Source organism: Dromiciops gliroides, chromosome 3, assembly GCF_019393635.1.
Source record: "Dromiciops gliroides isolate mDroGli1 chromosome 3, mDroGli1.pri, whole genome shotgun sequence".
Taxonomy (NCBI): Eukaryota; Metazoa; Chordata; class Mammalia; order Microbiotheria; family Microbiotheriidae; genus Dromiciops; species Dromiciops gliroides.
This window is the reverse complement of record NC_057863.1, coordinates 297,344,695-297,369,268: the sequence shown is the minus strand read 5'-3', so window position 1 is coordinate 297,369,268 and position 24,574 is coordinate 297,344,695. Positions and strand designations below refer to the sequence as shown.

Below are 24,574 nucleotides of genomic sequence, written 5' to 3'. Positions count from 1 at the left end.
TTCTGGGAGTCATAAGTTAACATTTCTTTTTCTTTCTTTCTTTTTTTGCAGGGCAATGAGGGTTAAGTGAAGTTAACATTTCTTAATGTGCTACAACATAATAACTACAGTGGGAATACGGAACTTGTCTACAGTACAGTGTGAGACAAAATAGTTTATTTCATAAGACATATTTAGTTCAGTAAATGACTCTGGGCTTTCTTGGAGAAGATAGTTATTTTATAACTATCTTACTTGAGAAAGTCAATATTTCCCCATAAGCTAACAGGTTTCCCCACCCGCCCCCCCTTTACAGTTTGGATTATTGTCAGTGTAGTTACCAGGAAAATTGAATAATTTCTAATCTGAGTTAAAAAAAAAAAGCATTGGGTATTATATTGTTACTTGCTGAAGGACCTATAAACATGTCAAGGATTTTTTTAAAAAGTGTTTAGTTATTAGAAAGCTGTCAAGAATCTCAGTAGATGCTTGTAACTATCTGATATACACTAACAGCTTTGAAGGAATAAATATATGTATTTTAGTACATAATAAATTCTTTCTACTGTTGTGAAACTAGCTGTTTTTGTATTGTATAGGCTTTTTAGTTGTACATTATGTTCTACATAAGTAAGTATCTTTGTGTGCTTTTTTGGTAGTGAAAATGACGACACAATAGAATTATTATATTCTAGTGTCTTTAGTTTTATTATACATTTATTTCTTCAAGGGCAAGTACCACACCTTTGTTACTATGTATAGCATCTAGAACTCTATAGGGACTTATTAACTTTAACAATGATACAACAAATAGTATTTAGCCCATTTGAGTGTACTATGGCATGAGACAACCAAGAATCTTCAGTTTTCTAAGAAGTATAGGTGTCAGCTTAACTATCTTAGAATGAGTCATTACTTTCATAAAATGCGCTTTGTTATATCATTGTAATAAAATCAATGAGTTGTGATGGCTATAATTTTACCTAAAATGATTTCCTTTGAATTTCCTTTAATCAATTAATTTCATTATGAAGCCCATTTTATAATATACATTAAAGTGCATTTTTATTTAACTGATGTTAGTGTATCTTGCTTTATAGCCTTATAAATGATTTTTTTCTCTCCTATTCCAAAGACAAAAAACCCCAACACACTGACTATAGCTATCTATATGGTAATAGACCACATGATATTTAATGTTTTCACATTGTTATATTGCTACTTATAAAGTTATATCATATCCATCCATAATCTTTTCATTGCATTTGCTCTTTCCAACTGACTTATTTCACATTTTCACTTGCATAGACCATGAGCATCCTAAATTGAACATGTCCAAACCAAACTCATCTTTCCTCTTAGATATGTCCCTTCCCCTTACTTTGTTGTTTCTATTAAGGGTACTGCTATCTTCTGAGTCATCCAAGTTCATGATCTTAGTCATTTTGATGGGCTCTTTCCTTTCTTTTATTCATCATAGCCAATCACATGCCAAATCCCACCATCTCTCTAACATATTTTGCATATTTGTCCCTTTCTCCGTAGTCACTGAGCTGCTATCATCTGTTGAAAACTGTTCAGTCCTTCATCACTTCTTGCCTTGTTCTATTCTAATAGCCATCTAGTTGGTTTTATTGCTTCCAATATTTCTTCTAATTCATCCTTTGGAGTTAAATAACTGTTCTGAGGAACTAATCTCATCTTTACACTCATTAAAAAAACCCTTAGTGGCTCAGTGTGCCCTCTAGGATAAAATTCAAACTCTGCTTGAAGGACATTCCAGAACCTGGCTCCAAGTTACCTTTCCATACTTGTTTGTAATATATCATTCTCTTGAAAATGAACCTTAAAAATTTTTTTAAAATGAGCACTTCTAAATTATTTAATAATTTCCATCTGAAAACTGATATTATTTGACTTTTCCTTGAAACAAAAGCTTTAGGAATAAAAAATATTGGGAAAATTACATCACTCAAAGCACTGTGAAATCTTACTGAAATAGCTGACACATTACCATTTAACTTTTTTTTGAACTTATATATTCACTTTAAAAATACTGCTTTCTCATAAACTTCTTAAGGCTGTATTTTAGTGCTTTGGTGCCAGAAACTTCATTCATACACATATATTTTAAACATTCTTAGGATATTGGCAAAATAAAACAAAACAAAACAGCAATGCCAAAACAGCCAAATCAGTCTGTGGAATACAAAGTGATTGGACTCTACATTTTTTGTTCATAATTTGTCTTTTGTGCTTTATCACACACTAAACTTGGACCCAAAGAACACATAGTATGTAGCCAAACAGAATTATAGTAGAATAAGAACTCAATCTTTGACGTTCACATTGCTTAGCTCAGGTATTTACAATGGAAAAAATGATGCACTTTAAAAAGGAAATAATAGTTAAAAAAAAGGAAAAAGATTATTTTTGTTAATGTTGCTTTATTTTACAATGCCAATTTTTTCTTACAATTTAAAACTAGAAGATAGAAATGCCTTTTTATTTTAACGCACATATACTTCAGTACCGCAACCTAGTAAGTTTATTATATTTTAGAAACTTGGGAAAATAATTTTAAAAACACTCAGGCAAAAGATTTAAGTTCAAATTCTTGGCTCTACCGCTTAGTATCTATGACCTTGGACAAGTTATCTTTCTGGTCCTCAGTTTTTTCATCTGTATAATGAGGGGGATGGACTTAAGATCCTTTTGAGTTCCTAAAACTATGAGCCTAAAATTTGGATATTTCCATGTTACTATCACAACAATATAGAAAAAAATAACATATATGTAGAAAATATACAATTTAAAAATCCTTATTACATGTATTTCTGCACATGTGCAAAGCCATTTAAAAAATGTAGTCATTTCCCTCCCCCCCGTTTTCTTTTTTTTGCAAAATAACAGAAGCAGTTGGGACTTATGGATCAATGAACAATTTAAAATATTTAACTTAATTTGTTTTGCAGTTGCACTAGGCTGGCCTTCTCTCCCTTCCTCCTCCCCCCCTCCCCCCTCCCCCCTCCATTTGCACTGGTAAGTTCGTTTTCATTTTAAAATCAGCGCAATACTATTTTTAAAAAGGAAATTAATGTATCGGGAGGGGGGGGGATGCAAAATATGCTCCTATGCTACGGTGGATGAATAAATCCGCTTTGGGGGGGGGGGGGCGCGGCGGTTTGAGGCCTTCAACAAATGGAGTTGAAACCCTCGATCCCGACGTGGAGCTAGGCTGCTGGTGAGTCCTACGTGAAGGGACAGGGTTGATTCTCCGGGGGAAAGGGGGTGCGGGGGCTACACTGGGGTATCCTTTTTGGCGGAGAAGAGGAAGAGGGGGGGCTTTAAGGGTAGCCTCCTGGCAGAGTCTCCCCGGGTCTCAGCGGGTGGGAGATGAGCAAGTCGCAGCCCCGAGCGGGTTTTTACGGCCGAGCTAGGGCGGCGGCGGCGGCGGCGGCAGTGGCGGTGCGTGTGTGTCGGGCGGGCGGGAGAAGGAGGAGGAGGAGGAGGAGGTGGCGGCGGCGTCGGTGCTGGAAAGAAGCGGGGAGGGGGGGGAGCGTTGTCACGGAGACTCCGGTGCCGCCGGGGACCCCGCAGCAGCGAGGGAAGTGGGTTCCCCCGGCGGAGGGGAGCAGGCTGCGTCGGGGCCGGGGCTACGGAGGGACCCGGAGGGGAGGTGAGAGACCATCTCCCCTTCCGCATTTTCCTGGGTCTCTCTCCCGGGCGGTGACGTGACGTGCTGACGGCGGGCCCGTGCCGGGGATCTGGGCCGCTTTTTGTCAGCTCCGAGCTCGGCCCCTCCTCCCTCCCTCCGCCCGCCCCAACCAGCCGGAGCCCGGCCCAGTGCTCCAGAGAGAGCCCGGCCTGCAGCACCCGCGACCGCCGCCGACATCCCTACACGCCTGCACGGTGAGTCCCTGGCGCGGCGGCGGCCGCCCGGCCTAGTGCGCGGGAGGGCGGCCTGGTCGTGGCCTGGCCGGCCGCAAGGCCCCCCTCCCGCGCACTAGGCCGGGCGGCATGGCGCGCGGCGCGGTGCAGGCCCCGAGGAGGCCGCAGCTAGGCCCGGGGAGGAGCCCGTGTGCCCAGAGCGGCGGCGGCGGCGGCGGGGCCGGCGGAGGCGCGCTCCGTAAGCGGGAGGGGGGTGGGGGGGAGGGTTAGTGTGAGAGGCGGGGTGGGGGGGGACACAAGGTCGGTGCTACAACGGGGCCGGGGGTATCGTGCACGGGGCAGAACCGGGGACGAGGCGAAGGCTGCAGGGGTGGGGGGAAGGCCGCAGGCGGGCTAGGGGTAGATGGAGATTTTTCGCTATGTAAATATCCGCGGGGGGGGGGGTGGTGGGGGACAAGATGGCGGCGGCTTGCTGTCTGCAGCAGGAGGGCGGTTGAGGGGGGGTGGTGAAGCGGGGGAGCCGCCATCTTGAATTAGTCGTCGGGATAGAAAATTCCGCTACAGACCGTGAGAGGGGGTGGGGGGAGGGTAGGCGAGGGCTGCCGCCGCTAGGAGCTCCGGAGACGGGAGCTTCGGAGTCTGCGCGGATGGGGGCGTGCTCTCTCCTCTCCCTGGGACTGCCGGAGCCGGCGCCGCCATCATTATCACTTTGCCTCCAATTTCTTGGCTTTAGCGCCACCTTCCTGCTCTTCCTTTGGCACCGGTGACTGCAGCTTCCGCGGAATTTTAACTGTGCAGCCTCAGGCGGCCGCCACCTTCTCCCTCCAACGCTGGTGTGCCTCCCACGTATTGCACCCGGCTCTAGTCCTCCGCTGAGAAGCCGGCGCCCTGATGTGGGCTTGCGGTCTGGCCGTAGCCGCCGGGGGGCTCGCATTTCCCTGGGGTACCTCACTGCCCCCTTATTTTCCCCCCGGATCCCGCTGTTCTCCAGCGCACCTCCCCGAGGCTCACTCTGTGCTCCTGTAACTTACTGGACCATTCAAATATGGTCTTGCCCAGGAAACAAAGATCTCACGGAATCAAAGAGAAAGGAGATTAAAAGGAAACTGTAGATTAATTTTACAGGCACGTTCGGAGGGTCCTGTGCCCTTGACTCGATTATACAACGAGAAACATTGTTTTTGGTTACTGCAGAATTAGAAAGAAATTAACTGGCTAGACAAGAAGTTAGACCCAATTCTCATTTTGTCCACACAGATAAAGTACAAATCACACAAACCAATAAACACGTCATCAAAATTTAAAGTATTATTTTAATAACATTTTTCTCTTAAAAATAAAAATTAAATCTAGAGAGTAATACCTTTTTGTAGATCATTTTTCATTGGTGGTGCATTTTCAAATGTATAGAATACAGACTAGATGGAAGTTTTTGAAGGGTTTCTAATCAAATGAGAACAGTGATGTAATGTAGTTTATTGCCTAAGTACGTGTGTGTGTATTTTGTAACATTTTTAAAGATGCTTTCTTCCATATCATAATTTTAAAAATCTTAGCAACGGTTGTCAGTAACCTAAAATTATAGCCTTGACAGCGTTTCAAAATTAAGAAATTCTGGAAACAGTAGTTGATTTGAACTGTTGTCAACAGAATTTTGAATCAGTTTTAGGACAGTAAAAAGATGTATAATGTAATGAAATTGGAAGACCTGGCCAAAAGTTGGTACCTCTCGAATACCTTTGGTGACTGTTGCCCCTGTTACTTTTTATTCTATTCGAGCCTTTGCTCACCCCAAATAACCCTTGCTCAGAAGCGATTATCTATCATGAAGCAATGATGATGCTACAGGTCAAATTCATAGGTTGGGGAATCAGTCCTATCAGAGTTCTTCTAGTACAATTTGTTAAGTATTCTAAATTTTAAGGCACTGACTTTAGAGATTGCTTTATGCAACCCATGTGTTTCAACTTGGTCATGGAGAAATTAATCATCCTTTTGTTTGAAAGGGTAATTCAGTTTGTTCATCTGGCCCATTGGTTAATGTTTACATGATGAATGTTTGAATTCCCTAAAAACTAGGAGATGAATAAAATCCCTGGATTCTAGAATTTTGGACCTAAATCGATGTGACAGCTTAGATAGTAGAAGATAATTCCAACCCAGAATTGTAGCAGTGGTGTTATAAACTGCTTTTGGCAGAGTGACTGGTACTACACCAATGGTCTATCAACTTTAAAAGGATCTTGCCTAGAGACTTTCACTCTTCTGGGTGTTTCTAGTTTTTAAAACAAATGGACCTCAATCTTTATGAAGTAGGTAAGTTTTTGAGGGCATGTATGAATCATGTTTTTGTAAACGGAATCATTTTAAGTGCTCTGGAGACACATAAAAGAGATCTGTGATAACTTTTATAAAATAAGAGAACCCAAACTTAGAATAACAGATTGTTAGGTGTGTTTTCTTTTTAAAATGAAAATTAGTTCAAAATGTATGGGAGGAAAGGACAGCTGCTCTGGGGGTAAACTGTAGGTCAGTTGTGATAGTCTTTATGTTTATATTCACCTCACTTATCTGGAGAGTTAAAGCTAGACTGCCACTCAGCTTTATTAATATGTTTGGAATTGACTGCATTAAACATTTTAAATGTGTTTTTCCGGTTTCCAACAGATTAGAGGCACTAAACTAGGAGAGATGAGAGAGGAGCCTGTGTTATGTTCAAGAGAAAGTCTCCAGAGAGGTGTGTAAGTTAGAGGAAGACACAATTATGGCAAAACTGACAGCTGATGGCCTGACCTGTAGAGAGGAAGGCAGAACAGCTAAAAATACAGACAGTAGTTATTTGCGCTATTAAAATAATGCATGTTGATAATGATGGAATCATCCAGAAGGGATTAAATTATGCTATTTAGAAAGGCAGGAAAGTTTCTGAATCTGTATGTGTGGGCGGGGACTATGGGTATGGAACACTACATGTAATGCCAGACTCGGTTATATTCTGTTTAGTTTTGCTGTCTGTTTCCCCTCCACTCCCTTTAAAGAAATGGCTCCTGGCTAGAAAGGATGGAGGGATAGTTTGGTTATTTTAGTTGATGTAAAAACATATCTCTGGAAGAATTTTAAAGGAAGCATACACATATGCAAAAGAATTTCATAAGAAATGGTTAATAATAATACTACCATAGATTTATATTGTAATATATATTGTCCTAATAATTTATATCGTCCTAATATATTAGGACACTTTCATATGAATGATCTTATTTGATGTTCAAAACAACCCTATGAGGTTAAGTGCAAATATTTTTCTCATAGATCAAAATGTAAGGTTCACAAACACTGTGACTTGTCTAGAGACATATGGCTAAGATAGTGGGGCCTGGTCTAGAACCTTGGTCCTCTTCTAATGCAATATTCTTTTGGAGCTGGAAGGCATAAGATTCAGTTAACTGGAGAATACTGAGAATTATTGAAAGCTATGCCATCTTATGGGAGTTCCTATAACTTCCCTCTTTTCGCCTTAAACATTTTCTCCATCTCTTCACTCATCCTCTTTCTTTTCAAGGTGAAATCCTAATACCTCTTTTTTGACAGCCCCGCCTCCATCAATTATATACTATTTCTTTCTTTTCCAGCCCCTTTGCAATCTCCTTCCCTCCCTCCCTTTCTAGAAAATATGCTTAGATTTTCCCTTTTCAAAAAAATAGCCTAAAGCCTTTTAACTAATATTCTTCAAGCTATTCCTCATCTTTATCTCTAGAATTCTTGTTTTTGTTTTTGTTTGTTTTTTTTGGTGGGGCAATGAGGGTTAAGTGACTTGCCCAGGGTCACACTGCTATTAAGTGTCAAGTGTCTGAGGCCGGATTTTAACTCAGGTCGTCCTGAATCCAAGGCCAGTGCTTTATCCACTGTGCCACCTAGCTGCCCCCTCTCCAAAATTCTTAAAAGAATGAATATGTATATAAACATTTATTGTCCTACTGTTTGTGATCCCATTTGGGGTTTTCTTGCCAAAGATACTGGTTTACCATTTTCTTTTCCAAATGAGGAAACTGAGGCAAACAGTGTTAAGTGACTTGCCCAGGGTCCCAGAGCTAGTAAGTGTTTGAGGCCCGATTTGAGCTCAGGAAGATGAGTCTTCCTGACTCCAGGCTTAGCATTCTGTCAGCTACGCCACATAATTGCCCATACATATACACGTAGATACATGCTTGTGTGTGTGTATTTTTAAAATGTATATACACGTACATATACAATTTGCTGCCTAAACTGCCTTACCTACTCACTGGATTCTTTGCTCCCTAATGGCCAGATCCGGTAACTTACACTAGGTGGCTGTCCTTCTTCCATCTGCAAAATCTGGTGTTGGTTACCGTCTCCTAAAAAGCTAATCTTTCCTTTGGCTTCCTCTCATAACTTCTTTGATATGCTACATTATCTTAGTTCTCCTAGTCTTTTCACCATTCCTATGTCATTCTCACTGGCTCTTTCTTTTCTACCTCATCTGTAAGTATAGCTATTCTCTAAACAGTTCTTACTGTGCTTTTCTCTTGTAGCTATCTTAAATACTTTCATGACCTCAACTATCACTCATTAAGGTGATTCTGGGAATTGTCCAACTCTGTCTTTTTTTTCCCCCCTGTGAGGCAATTGGGGTTAAGTGCCTTTCCCAGGGTCACACAGCTAGTAAGTGTCAAGTGTCTGAGGCTACATTTGAACTCAGGTCCTCCTGAATCCAGGGCCGGTGCTCTATCCACTGGGTTACCTAGCTGCGCCCCCCCCCCCTTTTTTTTTCCTTTAACTCTGTCTTCTCTCTTGAGTACCAGACCTTATATTTTCAATTGTTTACTGAACATTCTCTTAGATATCTGATTTGAGTTTGAATGTAATTAAGCATCTTTCTGGACTGCCCCCACAAAAACCCAACTCCCTTCTTTCTCTGTTCTTCCTATTTCTTAATGGCACCACTATTTTATATAACCCAGGCTCAGTGTCAGAATCATCTTTGGTCCATTCCCCTATCTGAGCACCCATATCTGATCTAGTCTTTTCTTTCCATTCCCATTGCTGTCACCCTTAGGATCCTTATTTTTCATTTGTCCTTTTCTAATAGCCTTCCATTCAGTCTTACTACTTCCATTTTCTGCCTCCCCTCCCACTTTCTCCATACACATAAGTAATTCTGTGCAGCCTGTAGACATATTTTATCAGTTTTGTTTATTTTTTCCCTTTGTTCAGCGTCCTCTCAAATTCTGCTTTATTGAAATCTTTCATGATGTACTTTTATTACTTTATCTTCCTTAAAATGTTACTACTCTTGTATTGATGTTTACATGTCTTATCTTTTCAACTATAATAAAGACTTTTTATGGTTATGGACTGGATCTTATAGGATTGTAGATTTAGAGATGGAAGAGATCTCAAAGGTTAAAGGCTGTCATTCAGCTCCCCATAAGGCCTTGGAGATTCTGGATGCTTAAATATTTGTTGATTGAATAAATTTTGAAGCAGTCTAATATAGGAGCAGGAGAAGAGATAGATTTTGCAACACTGAGAAAACTGGGTTATTTTATTGACCAAAGCCAATTGCTTTTGAAGTCTTTGGGAAAGTTGCTGCCTCCTGTTCAATAGATTAAGTATGTTTTTAGGGGATGCTTTCTGCCATGTTGTTATTAGGTAGGACAACCACCATTACTCATTGTGAATAAGAGTGCAGTTTTTATTTAAGTGAAACATGTTTTCAAAAGAAAGGGATATTCAAGTTTTCTTATACAAAATGACTAATATACACATTGGCACTTGATAACCTATATTTGAGTGCTTACTGCCTCAGGGAGGGGGAAGAAGAGAGAGGGAAAGAGGGATAGAATTTGGAACTCAAAACTTTAAATTAAAATGTTTATTATTAAAAAAGGAGCTTAAGGCAAAAATACTTGGATTCAAATTCCTTTCCAATACTTTATTAACTATATAACCTTGGGCAAATGATGGAACCTCTGTGTGACACAAGTAATTTCCTGTGAGTTATTTACTAAGCCATAGATGAGTTTTCATCTGCCTGTTTGTGGAATTCCTACACTAAGTGTTTCATGTGCTCCCTAAATCATAGATTCTTTCCATATTTGGGAAACATATCTTAAATTAGCATTGTGTTTTTTTTTCCAACAAGAATATGAAAACAAACAAAAGAAAGGTATATGAGTTTTAATAGTTTCTCTTTTGAAATTTTAAATCCTATACTTAAGTAAAATGTGTTTCTTGGAGGGAAAAAAGAGTTCAAGTGAATATGAGCAAGCTTAGTAGATACTTAAGTAGATCTTTGATCTCACTGTTGTGGGTACCTTCACTAACAGTGCAGATCACAGTTTTATATTTCTTGTACAACTCTTGTCATTGTCATTCTGTAAATGGTCCAGAGGTGGGAGCTGGTGGGGGAGGAGGGGTTGTTGACAATTATTCAGTGTGCTGGATCTGCCTTCCAGTTCTTTTGACATTACCTGGATGCCAGTGGAAAATCTAGGCTGTCCATTTGTTTTTCTTTTGTTTTTTTATTAAGATAGAACTTTGTGCCAGGGAAAAAACTTTAGGGATGTTGAAAGTACACATGATCTATCAAATGCAATTCATCTTGCTCTTTTCCTTCTGTTTAATTCTGAGCCCAGTTCATTGTTTATTTGCAGTTTGGATAATCATCTCTCTGTTTGTTTGTTTTTGTTTGTTTGTTTGTTTTGTGGGGCACTGAGGGTTGAGTGACTTGCCCAGGGTCATACAGCTAGTAAGCATCAAGTGTCAGGCTGGATTTGAACTCAGGTCCTCCTGAATTCAGGGCCGGCGCTTTATCCACTGTGCCAACCTAGCTGCCCCGATAATCATCTATCTTACTATAGATAAAAATAATAGAACAATATGTGCATATATATTTATGTCAATATAACATAAATACCTAGATATTTATATCCATCTCTATCTGTAGATAGATATCTATAGATATGGACTATCTTTGTGGGCTCTCCATCCATAGTCTGGACAATAGACATTCTTTCATCCACTTTTTTTTTCATGTGTGACTAGTTGGGCTGATCTTTATTAAATTTCCTTTGTGGGATCCTCAGTGTTTCATGGTTAAATGAAATCAACACAATGTTATCCACAAATAGGAACATCTGGAGGATATCATTTGTGGACACTCGCTTGTTACTTTCTCATATCTTCATCAAAGATGCATTGAATGGATTCTGTAGAGGCAAGAAAGGCATTTGGGTCAGTAATTGATACCATTTGTTTAGTGTCTTTCAAGCTCATCCTTAAATGCTATAGGAATGATCTCACTTAATTGAGCCTCCCACCAATTTTTTATAAGCTTGCTTTTTTCCTTACCTGCTTACTGCTCTTTTAAAAAATATGTTCATTATCTTACACCATCATCTTCTCTATATTAAGCTAGTATTATCCTTGCCTACCATATAGTTCTCCTTTTAAGGAGACTAAGCATTTGTTTTTTGAGATGGTTTCTAAAGGTTTTTTTGGGAGGGTGGGGGTGGGGCAATGAGGGTTAAGTGACTTGCCCAGGGTCACACAGCTAGTGTCAAGTTTCTGAGGCTGGATTTGAACTCAGGTCCTCCTGAATCCAGGGGCAGTGCTTTATCCACTGCGCCACCCAGCGGCCTTGTTTCTAAGTCTTTTTTGGCCTTGTTGCACATTTTAAGAAATTCATATATATCCTATATACTTTCTTAGCAAATGAGCTTATTATATGCTGTCTCTTTTTTTATTCATTTCCTAATTGTTGGCGTCAGTGTCTTGTTTGGATAGGTCCGGTTGGAGCTAGTCTAATATGTTGTCTCCTTGTTTTATGATTTGATATTTTGATCTTTGCTCTTATAATTTGATATTCTTATTATACAGACAACAGATTTGGAAATGGTGCTTAAAATTTAGTGTTAGGGATTTTATCTTCTTTTTAAGGTTATTTTGTAGATTAGAAAAATAAGATGAACTTAACTTACTTTGTCTAAGTTCATAAATGGGTTTTTCACTTCAGAATAAATTAGTCCAAAGAAGAAAATATTTTTTTGTCCATAGTATCAAAGAAGTTAGAACAGAAAGGAACATTTGATAATCTTACTCTCAACCCTGCTTTTACAGATGTGCAAACTGAAGCCCAGAGAGGTGAAGTAACTTGTTGACCAATTACCACATGGTGTTGCTGAACACAAATTTGGATCCAGGCCTTAGTACAAATCCAGTGCTTTCTCCATCAGACCCTGTTGCCTCTTCACTGGCAGAAAAAGCTTTTGTAAGTTGGATTCTACTTCACTAGATTGTATCAAACTCTTTAAAGACTCACTCTGATTTACTCAACTTTTTATCCTCTTTGCATGTGAATAGGGACTTAAATAATAATTGTTGAATTGCAAAGCCTTTTCTGACTTAAGGTACTCAAGTGAAAATTTTGTTGGCTTTTCTTCTTTAAAAACACTTCAGAGGATAACTTTCTTGAATCTTTACCCTGAGCCTTCAAATTTGCAGTGCAGTTGAGCAATAGGTTTGGAGTCCTTGGATTTATTTAAGTTTGAATTCTGCCTCTGCTACTTCATCCTTAGACAACTTAACTTCTACAGGCCTCGGTTTCCTCATCTAAAAAATGAAGGAATTGGACTAAATTAGTCTCTCAGGTCACTTTCAGCTGTAGATGCTATGACCTCATGGTCCTAAGAATGATTGTTGAGTGCTATTTTGATTTATAGTCTTGTTTTTCTAATTTCAGTATTTTAGATATTAATCTATATCTTGTGATGTGAATGGAAATCTACATGTCTTAAGCATATATATTTCCTGAAGGACATAGAATTTATGAGTTTTAAATAAGGGGAGAAATAGATGTCATTTCTTTTGTGTGAATTAAATAATATAGACTATGTTGTGGAGACTTGATATATCAAAATCTGAATTTGCAAAGAGATATATTTAAGGTATTTTAATAATTCACATTACAAAATGAGGCATATAGTTCATTAAGTATATGAGCCTAGTGGTTATAACCCTCCTAGAATGGTAGTTTGTAACATGTAGGTTCTTTTTTTTGTTTTTGTTTTGTGGGGTAATGGGGGTTAAGTGACTTGCCCAGGGTCACACAACTACTAAGTGTCAAGTGTCTGAGGCTGGATTTGAATTTAGGTACTCCTGAATCCAGGGCCAGTGCTTTATCCATTGCACCACCTAGCTGCACATAACATGTAGGTTCCTTCCTTCCTTCCTTCCTTCCTTCCTTCCTTCCTTCCTTCCTTCCTTCCTTCCTTCCGTTAGTCAATTGGGGTTAAGTGACTTGCCCAGGGTCACACAGCTAGTACTTGTTAAGTGTCTGGGGCCGGATTTGAACTCAGGTCCTCTTGAATCCAGGGCCGGTGCTCTGTCCACTGCGCCATCTAGCTGCCCCAACATGTAGGTTCTTAATAAATATTTATCAAGTAAATCCTTAAATTCATGAATGACTCCCTAGTGAGAAGAGAAACTTAGCTCAAATGTTTGGAGAGATGTGCTAGTAATTAAAGATAAATATAAATGAAGAAAAAAAAAGCTCAAATTATATGTAAATAGGAAAATAAGATCTCATTTGTTAAAAATTCAGCTTATAATTCATTTCCATCAGGAGAATAGAGGAAATTTTGTATAATAATGCTAAATAGGATAGATAAAAGCTCAGTGATAATGACTGAATAGAGAAAGTAATTTCTGCTCAGGGACATTTTGGACTGATTCAAGATATTTTTTTAAATATGTAAATTAATTTGAAATATATTTTGTGAGTTTGTTGACTTATCTAGGCAGAAAACAACTTCATTGTGTAAACTTTCTGTTGGTGTTGATCTTGGTTTTAATAAAAAATTCAAGTATGTTTTAGTGGACTTATTACTAATTCATTCAGAATAAGGGACAACACTTATTATTTTGCTCTTTATTGAGAAAAATTTCAGTTTTTAATTCAAATTTACCATTTATACCAACTTCTTATAGTACTATGTATTACATTAAAATGAGCTTGTTTTTTGCTTATCTTTTAAAATATGCTTCCAGTAAATGCTTTTTTTTAATCATCTGAAGGTGAAGTTGAATTCAAAACTAGTTTTAACCAGTTGAATATTGGAATTAAGGAAAACCTAACATTCAAATTGGTTACTGTCAAAAATAGTTTTGAGCTTGAGTTACCAGCATGGCACTCCATAATTATGCAGAATGATTTGAGAAGGATGTTGAGAATTTGAAAAAAGATGTTTGTGTTGGCTTTTTTTAAAAGCCTAGGACCTAAATATTAATGCACAAAAGTAATTCTAATGAACAACAAAAATATCAGGTGTTATTTTAGTAAAATGAACTTTGATTTCACATCTGCTTCATTTGCAATTCATGCTGAAACTTATGTTTCTTTCTCCTTGTTTGTGTAGTAGGAATTTCTGCAGTGGTTTTTCTTATTTTCAGCTTGTGTTATTTTTCATTGAGCACCTCTTATTGCACTTTTGTTTCACTTTTAAAGCTTTTCATAATCTGGTCCCTTCCTACCTTTCCAATCTCTTTTCTTCTCCATGTGCCCTGTGATCCAATGACCCTGGCCTCCTTGACGTTCTTCTACAAGACACTTCATCTGCTGACTATGAGTATTTTCACTGGCTGTCCCTCCTGCCTGGAATGCTCCCTCCTCATCTTCACCTCCTGGCTTCCTTGGCTTCAAGTCTTGCTAAAGTAGTCTCACTTTTTGCAATAAGCATCTCTCTCCCAATCTTACTTAATCTTAGTGCTTTCCTTCTGAGTCTGTCCTCCAGTTTTTCCTTATATGTATTGTTTGTACATAGTTTGCTTATATGTTGCCCCTTTCATTAGACTCTCTGCTGCTTTAGATCAGGGACTGTTTTGCCTTTCTTTATGTCTCCATCACTTAGCACAATGTTTGGCATATAGTTGGTGCTTAATAAATGCTAGCTGACTACTTTTAGTCAATGGTTTATCATTTGTATAAGACTCTTAATCCCAAGGTAAATTTTGTGAATAAACCTGGAAGTTGTTACTTTCAGATTAATGCAACTATTCAACTTGTTATTGTTACGTGACTCACTGTATATTGGCATTGGTTTTTCAGTTCATTTCAACAAATAATGTTACGTGCAAGATAAGCAATATAGAATTTCTTACAGGTTCTTGAATTTATAATGTAATGTGATAAAGATAATGTTGTAAAGATTGGTCTGATAAATAACTTTATCAAAAGCTTTGCTGAAATTGGGGCAAACTTCATTTATGGTCTTCTATCTACTACAGGACTAGGAGAGTCAGGAGACCTGGGTTCAACTTCAGTTTCTGCTGCGAACTAGTTGTATGACCTTCATCTTTAAAATGAGAGAAATGGGCTAGATTCACTCCTGGCTTTAATGATATATGATTGGAGAAAGTGAGATGAATTAGATGTGAGGTGATGAGGAGAGTATCAATAGATTTATAGAGAAGGGAAAAACTCTTGAGAGAGGTAGTGAAAGAAGATTTACTGGCAGATTGATATAATGAATGAAGCACTCTTTGGTGCCAGGTAAAATACTGGTGTTTTTGAACAAAATAGAAAAATTTAGATGGAAGGTTGGATTAGGAGAGAAGTCTTTCCAATACTGTTTATTTTTGGATATGTTGAATTCAAAATAATAAATCACTTTGATGGAAAAATTATTCAAGAAACTATGGCTATAGATTGTGTAAATCATTATAATACAATTGAGAATGAGTAGTATGAAGAATGTAAAGTAATATGGAAGGACAAGAAGTAATGCAATGTAAAAAAAGGAGAATCAGAACTCCAATTAGTTGATAGTCTGTATCTCTTAGCAGCCTAACACCTTATGGAAGTCAGTAGAGGCCAGTCTTAAAGCCAGAAAGACTTGGGTTTGACATCTGTTGGCTGTATGATCTGAGCAAGTCATTTAGCCACGTAGTGCTCCAGATAGTTCTCTTTTTTTTTTTTAGTGAGGCAATTGGGGTTAAGTGACTTGCCCAGGGTCACACAGCTAGTAAGTGTAAAGTGTCTGAGGCCGGATTTGAACTCAGGTACTCCAGACTCCAGGGCCGGTGCTCTATCCACTGCGCCACCTAGCTGCCCCCTCCAGATAGTTCTCTTAAGATGAGAAGCTGCAGAACAGTTGCCCATCTGCATGGGTAGAAAGAGTCTCCTTATGGGGCCTCTTCCTACACAGATGAAATTACAGGTCTAGATGGCTTTCCCATCGCCCCAATAACCCAATTAAGTAATAGGACATTATGTATCTGTTTATATACACAAATGCAGAGGTGACTAATAAGCAAAGAATAGGAGAGGAAATAGAATAATTAATGTGATATGAATATATGCATGTATGTAGTATTTTTAAAAGTTTTATCTGTAAGGTAATAATTGGGACCTGGATAGATTGGGGCCAGCCAAGAGAGGGAAGAAGCCCTGAGGGAGTGAAAGAAGTCAAGAGGGTAAGTTGAACAATGAATGGGAAAAGAAGGGGAAAAGGAAGGGGAGGAAGGAGGAGAGAGGGAAGAATAAAAGGGATGGGGAAGAGGAAAGGATAAAAGAAGGGGGGAAGAAGAGTATGGAAAGAAAGAGGGGACTTAGGGGAGGTGAGAGAGGAAGCATGGTATAGTGGAAAAGCTAGGCATTTTAAGAGGTGGAAGGGAAGAAAAAGTGTATTCCAGGCATGAAAAACAGGCTTTAGAAAGGCACAGAGATGGGAAATGGCATGTCAAGTGCAGGGCAACAGCTAGTTTAGCTTGAGATAAGAGGAGGAGTACAGATAAGTCTAAAATGGTAGGTTGGAGCCAGGTGGTGTAGGGCCTTAAATGCCAGGTTAAGAAGTTTGTATTTTCTTTTAGAGCCAAGAGAGTGAGCAGATGGAAAGGAAATGAGGGGGTTGATGGTCATGTGGGATGTGAAACATGGTCCAGTGAATGGTCTGGAGCTGACCAGACATAGTGACCCATTTATGCTAGTTGACTCTTCATTCAGGACAGCAGATCTCCCAAGATTGCAATTCCAAAGTCATGTTTATTAAAATCACCCAGGGGCTGTTATCAAGAGTCCCATTGCCCAGAGGGAACAACCACAGGCCCCATGTCAGAAAGGTGACTGGGACTAAAGTCAGTCAATAAACATTTATTAAGTGCCTACTTTGTGCCAGGCACTGTGCTACGTTCTGGGTATACAAAGAGATGGAAGACTTACCTTCCGGGAGCTCACAATCAGATGGGAGAAAAAACAAGGAACAAGCATGTACGAACGAGCTATATACAGTATAAATCATATGAGGGTAGACTGAGAAAGAGGGAGAGTTAAGAGTTGAGGATGACTTCAGGTTGCAAATTTGAGTGACTTGTCAGGTGAGGACATTTGTCATCTTCTAGCATTCCTGAAAAGCTTTAGTATCTTGTAAGCTTTAGTGTTGGTGACATTTTTTTATGCGTGGTTGCCACTCTTTTGTATTCATTCTCATTTGTTGTTGTTGCTGCACAGTCATTCAGTTGTGTGCAACTCTTCACGACCCCACAAATGGTAACACGCCAGCCTCTTCTATCCTCCACTATCTCCCCAAGTCTGTCCAAGCTCATGATGCGTTGCTTCTGTGACACTATCCATCTAATCTGCCATCCCCTTCTCCTTTTGCTTTCAATCTTTCCCAATATCATCCTCATTTATTATTTATCATCCCCTATAGCTATGAACCTATTACCAGTTGCCTTTGTTATTACTTTAAGTTAATAAACAATTTTTTCTGAACCTGTGATTTCATTGGTATAGGTAATTTCCAGTGAGGAAACTATCAATGCATATCAACAAATGCTATACAGTTTATGGCCTTAGATAATTGCCTACTGGCAGTGAGGTAAAGTGAATTCCCCAGCATCATACATTCAGTGTATGTCAGAGACAGGATTTGCACCTAAGTCTTCTTAATTTCCAGGGCCAGCTTTCCATTTTCTATACCATACTGTCTTTTTTTTTTTTTCCAGGGCAGTGAGGGTTAAGTGACTTGCCCAGGGTCACACAGCTAGTAAGTGTCAAGTGTCTGAGTCCAGATTCAGGTCCTCCTGAATCCAGGGCTGGTGCTTTACCTACTGTGTCACCTAGCTGCCCCCTATACCATACTGTCTTAATAAAACTAGAAAATTGTAATGTTTGATTAAATGGTCTAGACCAGATCTATGAAACAAATAATTGAAATTGAAGTGAGACATGGGAACTTGTTTATTCATGAAGTGTCACTATTAGTGAGACCCTTACTTAAATTCTTTTCTATTTATTCAACCATGTACATGCTACTCATAGATTTGACTATAAATTTTGTTCTGAATCCCTCTATTGCTGTGTGTAACAGGATCAGATGGGAATTTGAAGGGACCTCAGTGGTCATTTTGACTTGTAGTTTACACATAGGAAAACTGAGGCCTAGAGTGGTAAAGTTACTTGTATAGAAACTCAGATTGCAAATTCAATTTTTTTTTCCTATGATGCTATCTTGGAACTCATCTTTGAGCCAGGCTGTCAGTATCTGTGGAAGAAGCAATTCCCACATTTTGGGACCCTGCAATAGTCTATTAATATAGGGTTAGTTATTAAGGTAAGTTACTTTCTCTTCTCTCTAATACATGGGAAGAAGAGAACTGATCTTATTGATTTTTCATTTTATTACTATATATGCATAATTAAGTTAATTCAATTTTAAAATGATAGGTAATAGTGATATAGGGATCTGATCTTTGATTTTAGTGGCTTAGGGAATTCCTTTGGGGAACTTCCACTACAGTGCAGGCTGGCATCTTCCATGAACCTTTTTTATTAAGTCTTCAAAAGGTACCCAGATAAAGTGCTGAGAGGTTAAATGACTTCTTGGGGTGACACCACCATTATGTATCTGAAATAGTATGGTACTTGGACTCAGGTTTCCTGGCTTCAAGACTGGCTCCCTATTTATTCCACTGCCTCAAAACAAAATAAAACATGTACAAAAACATCCACATGTGTAAACACACACCAATATGCACATATTAAAAATAATACAAATGAACAAAAGCCTTTTCCCAGTAGATAAGAGGACAAAGAATATAAACAAACTACTAACTCTATGAAATAATGGCCCAAATCACTAATAATAAGAAAAATTAAAATCCATACAACCCTGAGGTTTTACCTATCGCCCTGCAAATTGCAAAGATGGGAAAATAATCTATGTTGGAGGGATTGTGGAAAGATAGGCATACCAGTGAGTGCATTATTGATAAAACTATATATAATTACAATCATTTTGGAAAGCAGTTTGGCATTATACAAATAAAGTGACTAAAATGTTCATAATTCTTTGACACAGAGATTCCTCTACTATGCATATTACCACAAGGAGGTCACTACTAAGAGGAAAGTCCCCATGTACACCAAAATATTTGTAGGAACACTTTTTTGTGTGTGTATTAGCAAAGAACTGAAGACAAAGTAGATTTCAATTGATTGGGGAATGGCTAAAGAAATGTGGTGGTACATGAAAGTAATTAAACATTACTGTGCTGTTATGTTGTTTGTTCATCATTCCCCAAGAGTACCATGATATCTGATGATGTCATGACTTGCCCTGAATTGGATTTAAGTGAGGGAAGGCTGTTCAAGGTCACAAACCTCACTTTCTCCTTTAGATCCATATGGGTATAGTGGCAAGATATATATCAGGACAACTGGAGATGGCCCTGGATGTTTAAGGCAATTGGGGTTAAATGACTTGCCATGGATCACACATCTAGTAAGTGTCTGAGGTGACATTTGACCTTAGGTCCAGTGCTTCAGAGCCAACTTCAGGGATAGTGCTCTATCCACTGTGCCAATTAGCTGCTTCTAGTGTAAGAAATGACAAATAATGATTATAGAAAAGCATGGAAAGACATGTATTTTCAGATTTTTTTTCAGTGTTTTAATTGGTTTTTCTGACTTTTTATTTAAATATTTGTTTTATGGAATGATTTTCTGGGCAGATAGGGAGGTATACAGGGAAGTTTCAGGTGATTTAATAACAAGAGATCAATAAGAATTTTTTAAAAATGTGGCATGGGAGCTGTGGAACAAGGTCAGGCTTATACATAGATAGACATTTTGGAAGTCTTCATGAGTTGAAGTGGTAGCAGGAGCTATGAGAAAGGATCAGATCTTTGAGAAAGAATGTAGAGAAAAGAAAATAAATCACATGACCTTTGAGGGAAACAAACCCACGTTTTAGGTAGTGATAGGGAACAAGTGAAATGGGAGAAAGAATGTAAGTGGGAGCAATCAGAGAGGTAGGAATATAACCATATTTGGTGCCACAAAACCCAAGTAGAAAGAGGGTTTCGATATGGAGGAAAGGACTAAGAAAATAAATTGTTTATGCGGAGGAATACTTAAATGTTGCAGCTTAGTGCAGTAGAAAGACTAGTGAATTTAAGTCAAGAGAACCTGGGTTCAATTTGTTACTCCCTCCCTGTGTAACCTTAGGTAAATAATTTAATCTCTGGCTCTCAGTTTCCTTATCTATTAAATGATGGGGTTGGAACTAGATGACCTGATCTGTTTCTAGTCCTAATGTCTTTTTTTTTAAATCACATGTCCTTTATATTAGATTTTCAGATAAAACTTTCCTTCTTACCTTCTTCATTAATTTATTTTTTGTAACAAAGTTTTTAAGAAATAAAAATTAGGTCAGCAAAACCAGTCAACACATAACAACATTTGACAGTATATCCAGTGTTCCTACCTCCTCAATGAAGGGAAAAAGTATAAGCTTAAGTCTTTGATTTTATGATTTAGTTCAACTCCTTTGTTTGATAGAGGAGGAATCAGATGCTGAGAGGTCAATGGACTGACTTACCCAGGGTCACCCAGTTAGTAGGCAGAGGCAAGATTGAAATGAAGGTCCTCCAATTTCCTCTAATACTGTACAGGGATATTTTTCTTTTGGCTATTATCTTATCTAACTTGCTGTTATTTCAATAAAAAGTAATAGGAATAAATGGTTTGAAATGTTTTCTTGCGTTATTCATGAAATTGACTTAAAATAATACAATTTTAAGTTAGCATAGACCTTAGAGTCAAAGCCAATATTTCAGCCAAATAGCTGTTTCCCTAAAAGATGGTTATTTAGCTTTTGATTGAATAACTCCTTGAATAAAAATCTTTGTGTATTATTGTATACTTGTGTGCGTGTATTCAGATTTGTTCTTCTTTTTAAGATGATTTGAGTTGTGTCCAGATTGAGGCTCCCTGTTTAATTATAAGTAGCATTGGATAACATTGCTTTTCCAACAATTGCCATAATATTGTAACCTTCTAATCACATAAAAGGAACTAATTTGAGTTGTGTGTAATTGAGGTATGTTCAAAGATTGTGATTTTATGTCGTTAAAGGAAATCTGGGATACGGTCATGTGAGTTTTTATATGTGTGAAATAAAATTTCAGAAGGAGTTTGTGAACACTGGGCACATGACCTCAAGAAACCACATTAAATGAAATGTCAAGAGGATGTATCCTCTTTTTTGGAATATCAACTTATTTGACAAAATTTTGTTCACTAAGCAGAATTAACATGGTCTTAAACTACCTTGAATTCTCTGTTTGGTTTGCATGTTGAGTTTTGATACTTTTTTCCCTAGGTAAAAATCATATTTAAGGATGTATATAACAGTATTTTCACATTGGACTTTTCATTATATCAGTATCATAAGATGACAGTCCTTTTATTAATGTCATATTAAATGTAATTATCTTCTGTAGAAATACCCTACCATCTTTTACTTAATACATTTCTTCAGAAGAGCTAAAATTGTATGTTTTCCTAAATTTGCACCTAGAATTTTTAAGTTTTGTGAGCATAACCATCTTCTTGTCCCCAATAGAAGTAAACCAAAATTGCTAACTTCGGCTGTTAGGTGATTGTTACCTATATTGGTTTATTTAGAATTTTTATCCTCAGGCTTTGTTGCAACATTGCAAACAAAGTATATTAGGTATAGACTTGTGATTTGGAAGTCTTGGGTTAAAATGTTAATTGCTTTTCAAAAAGGGATTGTTTCCCTAGCACCTGGCATAATTGGTGGTACTTAGCAGGTGCTTAATAAGTATTTATTGTTTGATTGTGGGAATTTTCAAGTTAAAGAATGGGTTAAAATTAACTTTAAAAGGAAATAAAAGTTAGAGTTAGATCCTTGGACTGGGAATAGTTTGAGTTACACATTGGTCTGTCCAATTTTCCTAGTTATTTTTCAAACATACCCATTTTTAAGAGTGTGGGCTTCTTTATTTTAATTTTGAACTGATAAGTCTTTGATAGTAATTAATGTATCAAAGAAAAAGAAATACTCATTCTGAGGCAAGGAAAATAACTTCATAATTGATAAGCCTATAATTTTGACTTATTGTAAAAAGATTAATATGGGATTTGGTTTTTTCCTGGCTCAGGATCAGTGACTGATGAGAATTAAAGGCCATGGATGAAGATGGACTTGAATTGCAGCCACAAGAGCCAAACTCGTTTTTTGATGCAACAGGTATCACAACAACTTCTTGGGTTGTTTTAACTTAATCACTGAAAGATGTTAAGGTGATTATGAAGAGGATAAATTGTTATGAGTGATGCTCTTGATCACACATTTGGATGTTTGTGCTATTATTACCTTAGAGTCAATATGTATACCAAAACTTGGGCAGGTAATTTAACCCTCTCTGGGCCTTAGTTTCTTCATTTATAAAAAAAAGGGGAGCATGAGATTTTAGGCCCCTTTGGGCCCTAAATCCTGTCATCTCTTCCTAAATTGGCTTTCCCTCCCAACTTCCCTATTTCTGTCTTAAGAGTCTTAGAACCAATTTTTACTATTGCTTTTATGCTTTTTTTCCAGTCACTAAACCGTACCAATTTTTTCCTTTGAGTTGCTAATCAGATTCAGCTATTTTTCCTGTTCTTTTCCTTCCTCTTGTGTTATTATAATAACCTCTTAATTGTTTTCTTTGCTTCCAGTTTCTCTCCTAGGGTTTTCATTGCCATCAGATTGATCATTTTAAAACTCCTTTTGTCATTCCATTTCTGTTTTTTTGGCTTTCAATGACTCCCCATTGCCTCCTGTCCAGAAGTCTTGGCCCTCTGAAATCTAATCTTTTGCTTTCTGTACCTACTCACAATAGGAATATGTTTTACCAGTCAAGGGAATCTTCTTTGTCCACCTTCCACTGAACATGAAATTCTCTTTTTCTTTGTTTACTCGAAATGTCTTTTGACTGTTTAAATCTTTTATTTTTCAAATTGTAAAGCAGTATATAAGTATGACCTGTTAAGCCCATCTCCGGGTCCACCTCTTCTTTGAAGCCCATATGGATCTTAACTTTCTTTGAACTTTTAGAATTTATTATTTGTACCTATAGTTTAACAGGATTATGTTCATAATTTATATGATTAGTTCATATGTATTAAGTCTTATCTTTCCAGCTAAAGTATGATCTCCTTAAGGGAAGAGACTGTTTTATAATTCTTTTGTTTCTTCACAGCTTCTAAGAGCTAAAAAAAACCAACAACACAGTAGATCCTCAATAAATACTTGTTAATTGAATGAATTTTGAAGGAAAATACTTGTAATTTATTCATAGAACATTATGAATTTGGAAATGTAATCACTATTTCCCAAACCTCTTAATATAATATTTTAACCCTGTAGCAAAGAATTAAGTTTCTCTGTCCATACTACCAGCATGGCAAAGAAGTGCTTTTTAAAATGTAGACTCAATATTGTAGTGTTTTTTTTTTTAGTTAAATTTTATATTCTTATTAAAATTATAAGAAAACATATATGTAAAAATATACATATATACATACTTTTATATATATATTTAAATATATAAAACACCAAGAAATTTGACGGCTCTTTTAATTTGCTTTTTTTCCCCCTTTTTTTGGGGGGGGGCAGGCAATGGGGGTTAAGTGACTTGCCCAGGGTCACACAGCTAGTAAGTGTCAAGTGTCTGAGGCCGGATTTGAACTCCTGAATCCAGGGCTGGTGCTCTAACCACTGTGCCATCTAGCTGCCCCTTAATTTGCTTTTAAAGAATTTAGAATCATAGAAATATGGCATAGTTGTCTGCAAAGTGTTTTGGATTTGGACCTATATTCAAACCCTGGCTCTGCTACTTAGTGTCAACGTGACGTGAGCCAAGTCAGTTAACCGTTATGGGGTTAAGTTTTCTATAAAGTGAAAGGGCTGGACTATATGATCTCCATGGTTCCTTTGAGCTACATATCTTATGATACTCTGTAATACTGGAGTTGAAAGGGGCTTTAGAAGGTTCTTTTGGTCAAATGCCTGCTTGAATGGCAAATCCTTTCTACATTAACCCTGACAAATAGGAATCCAGTCTCTTTCTAAATAGGGAACTCTCTACTTGAAACAATTCATTGTACTGTCAGATAGCTCTAATTGCTGGAATATTCTTTATCTTGATAAGTTAAGACGTGTTTCCTTCAAATTTCTACCTACTGACCCTTGTTATTTCCTCTGGAGACAAGTTGAATAAGTCTGATGAACTCTCATCATATGATAGCCCTACAAATATTGAAGGCACTTACCTTGTCTGCCTCAAATCTCCAGGCTAACCATTCCTTGTTCTTTAGATATGCACAATTTGGTTG

The 24,574-nt window shown here is 37.9% G+C and overlaps 1 protein-coding gene across 1 annotated transcript in view; it reads left to right on the top strand.

Moving 5' to 3' along the window:
- The first annotated feature begins 3,523 nt into the window (after positions 1-3,523).
- ZFX (zinc finger protein X-linked) overlaps positions 3,524-24,574 on the top strand; it is a 71,874-nt gene continuing 50,823 nt past the window's right edge. The window contains 3 exon segments of the mRNA XM_043994809.1: positions 3,524-3,891; positions 12,013-12,163; positions 22,360-22,448. Coding sequence (XP_043850744.1) covers positions 22,388-22,448 — 61 coding nt within the window. The 5' untranslated portion in view covers positions 3,524-3,891; positions 12,013-12,163; positions 22,360-22,387.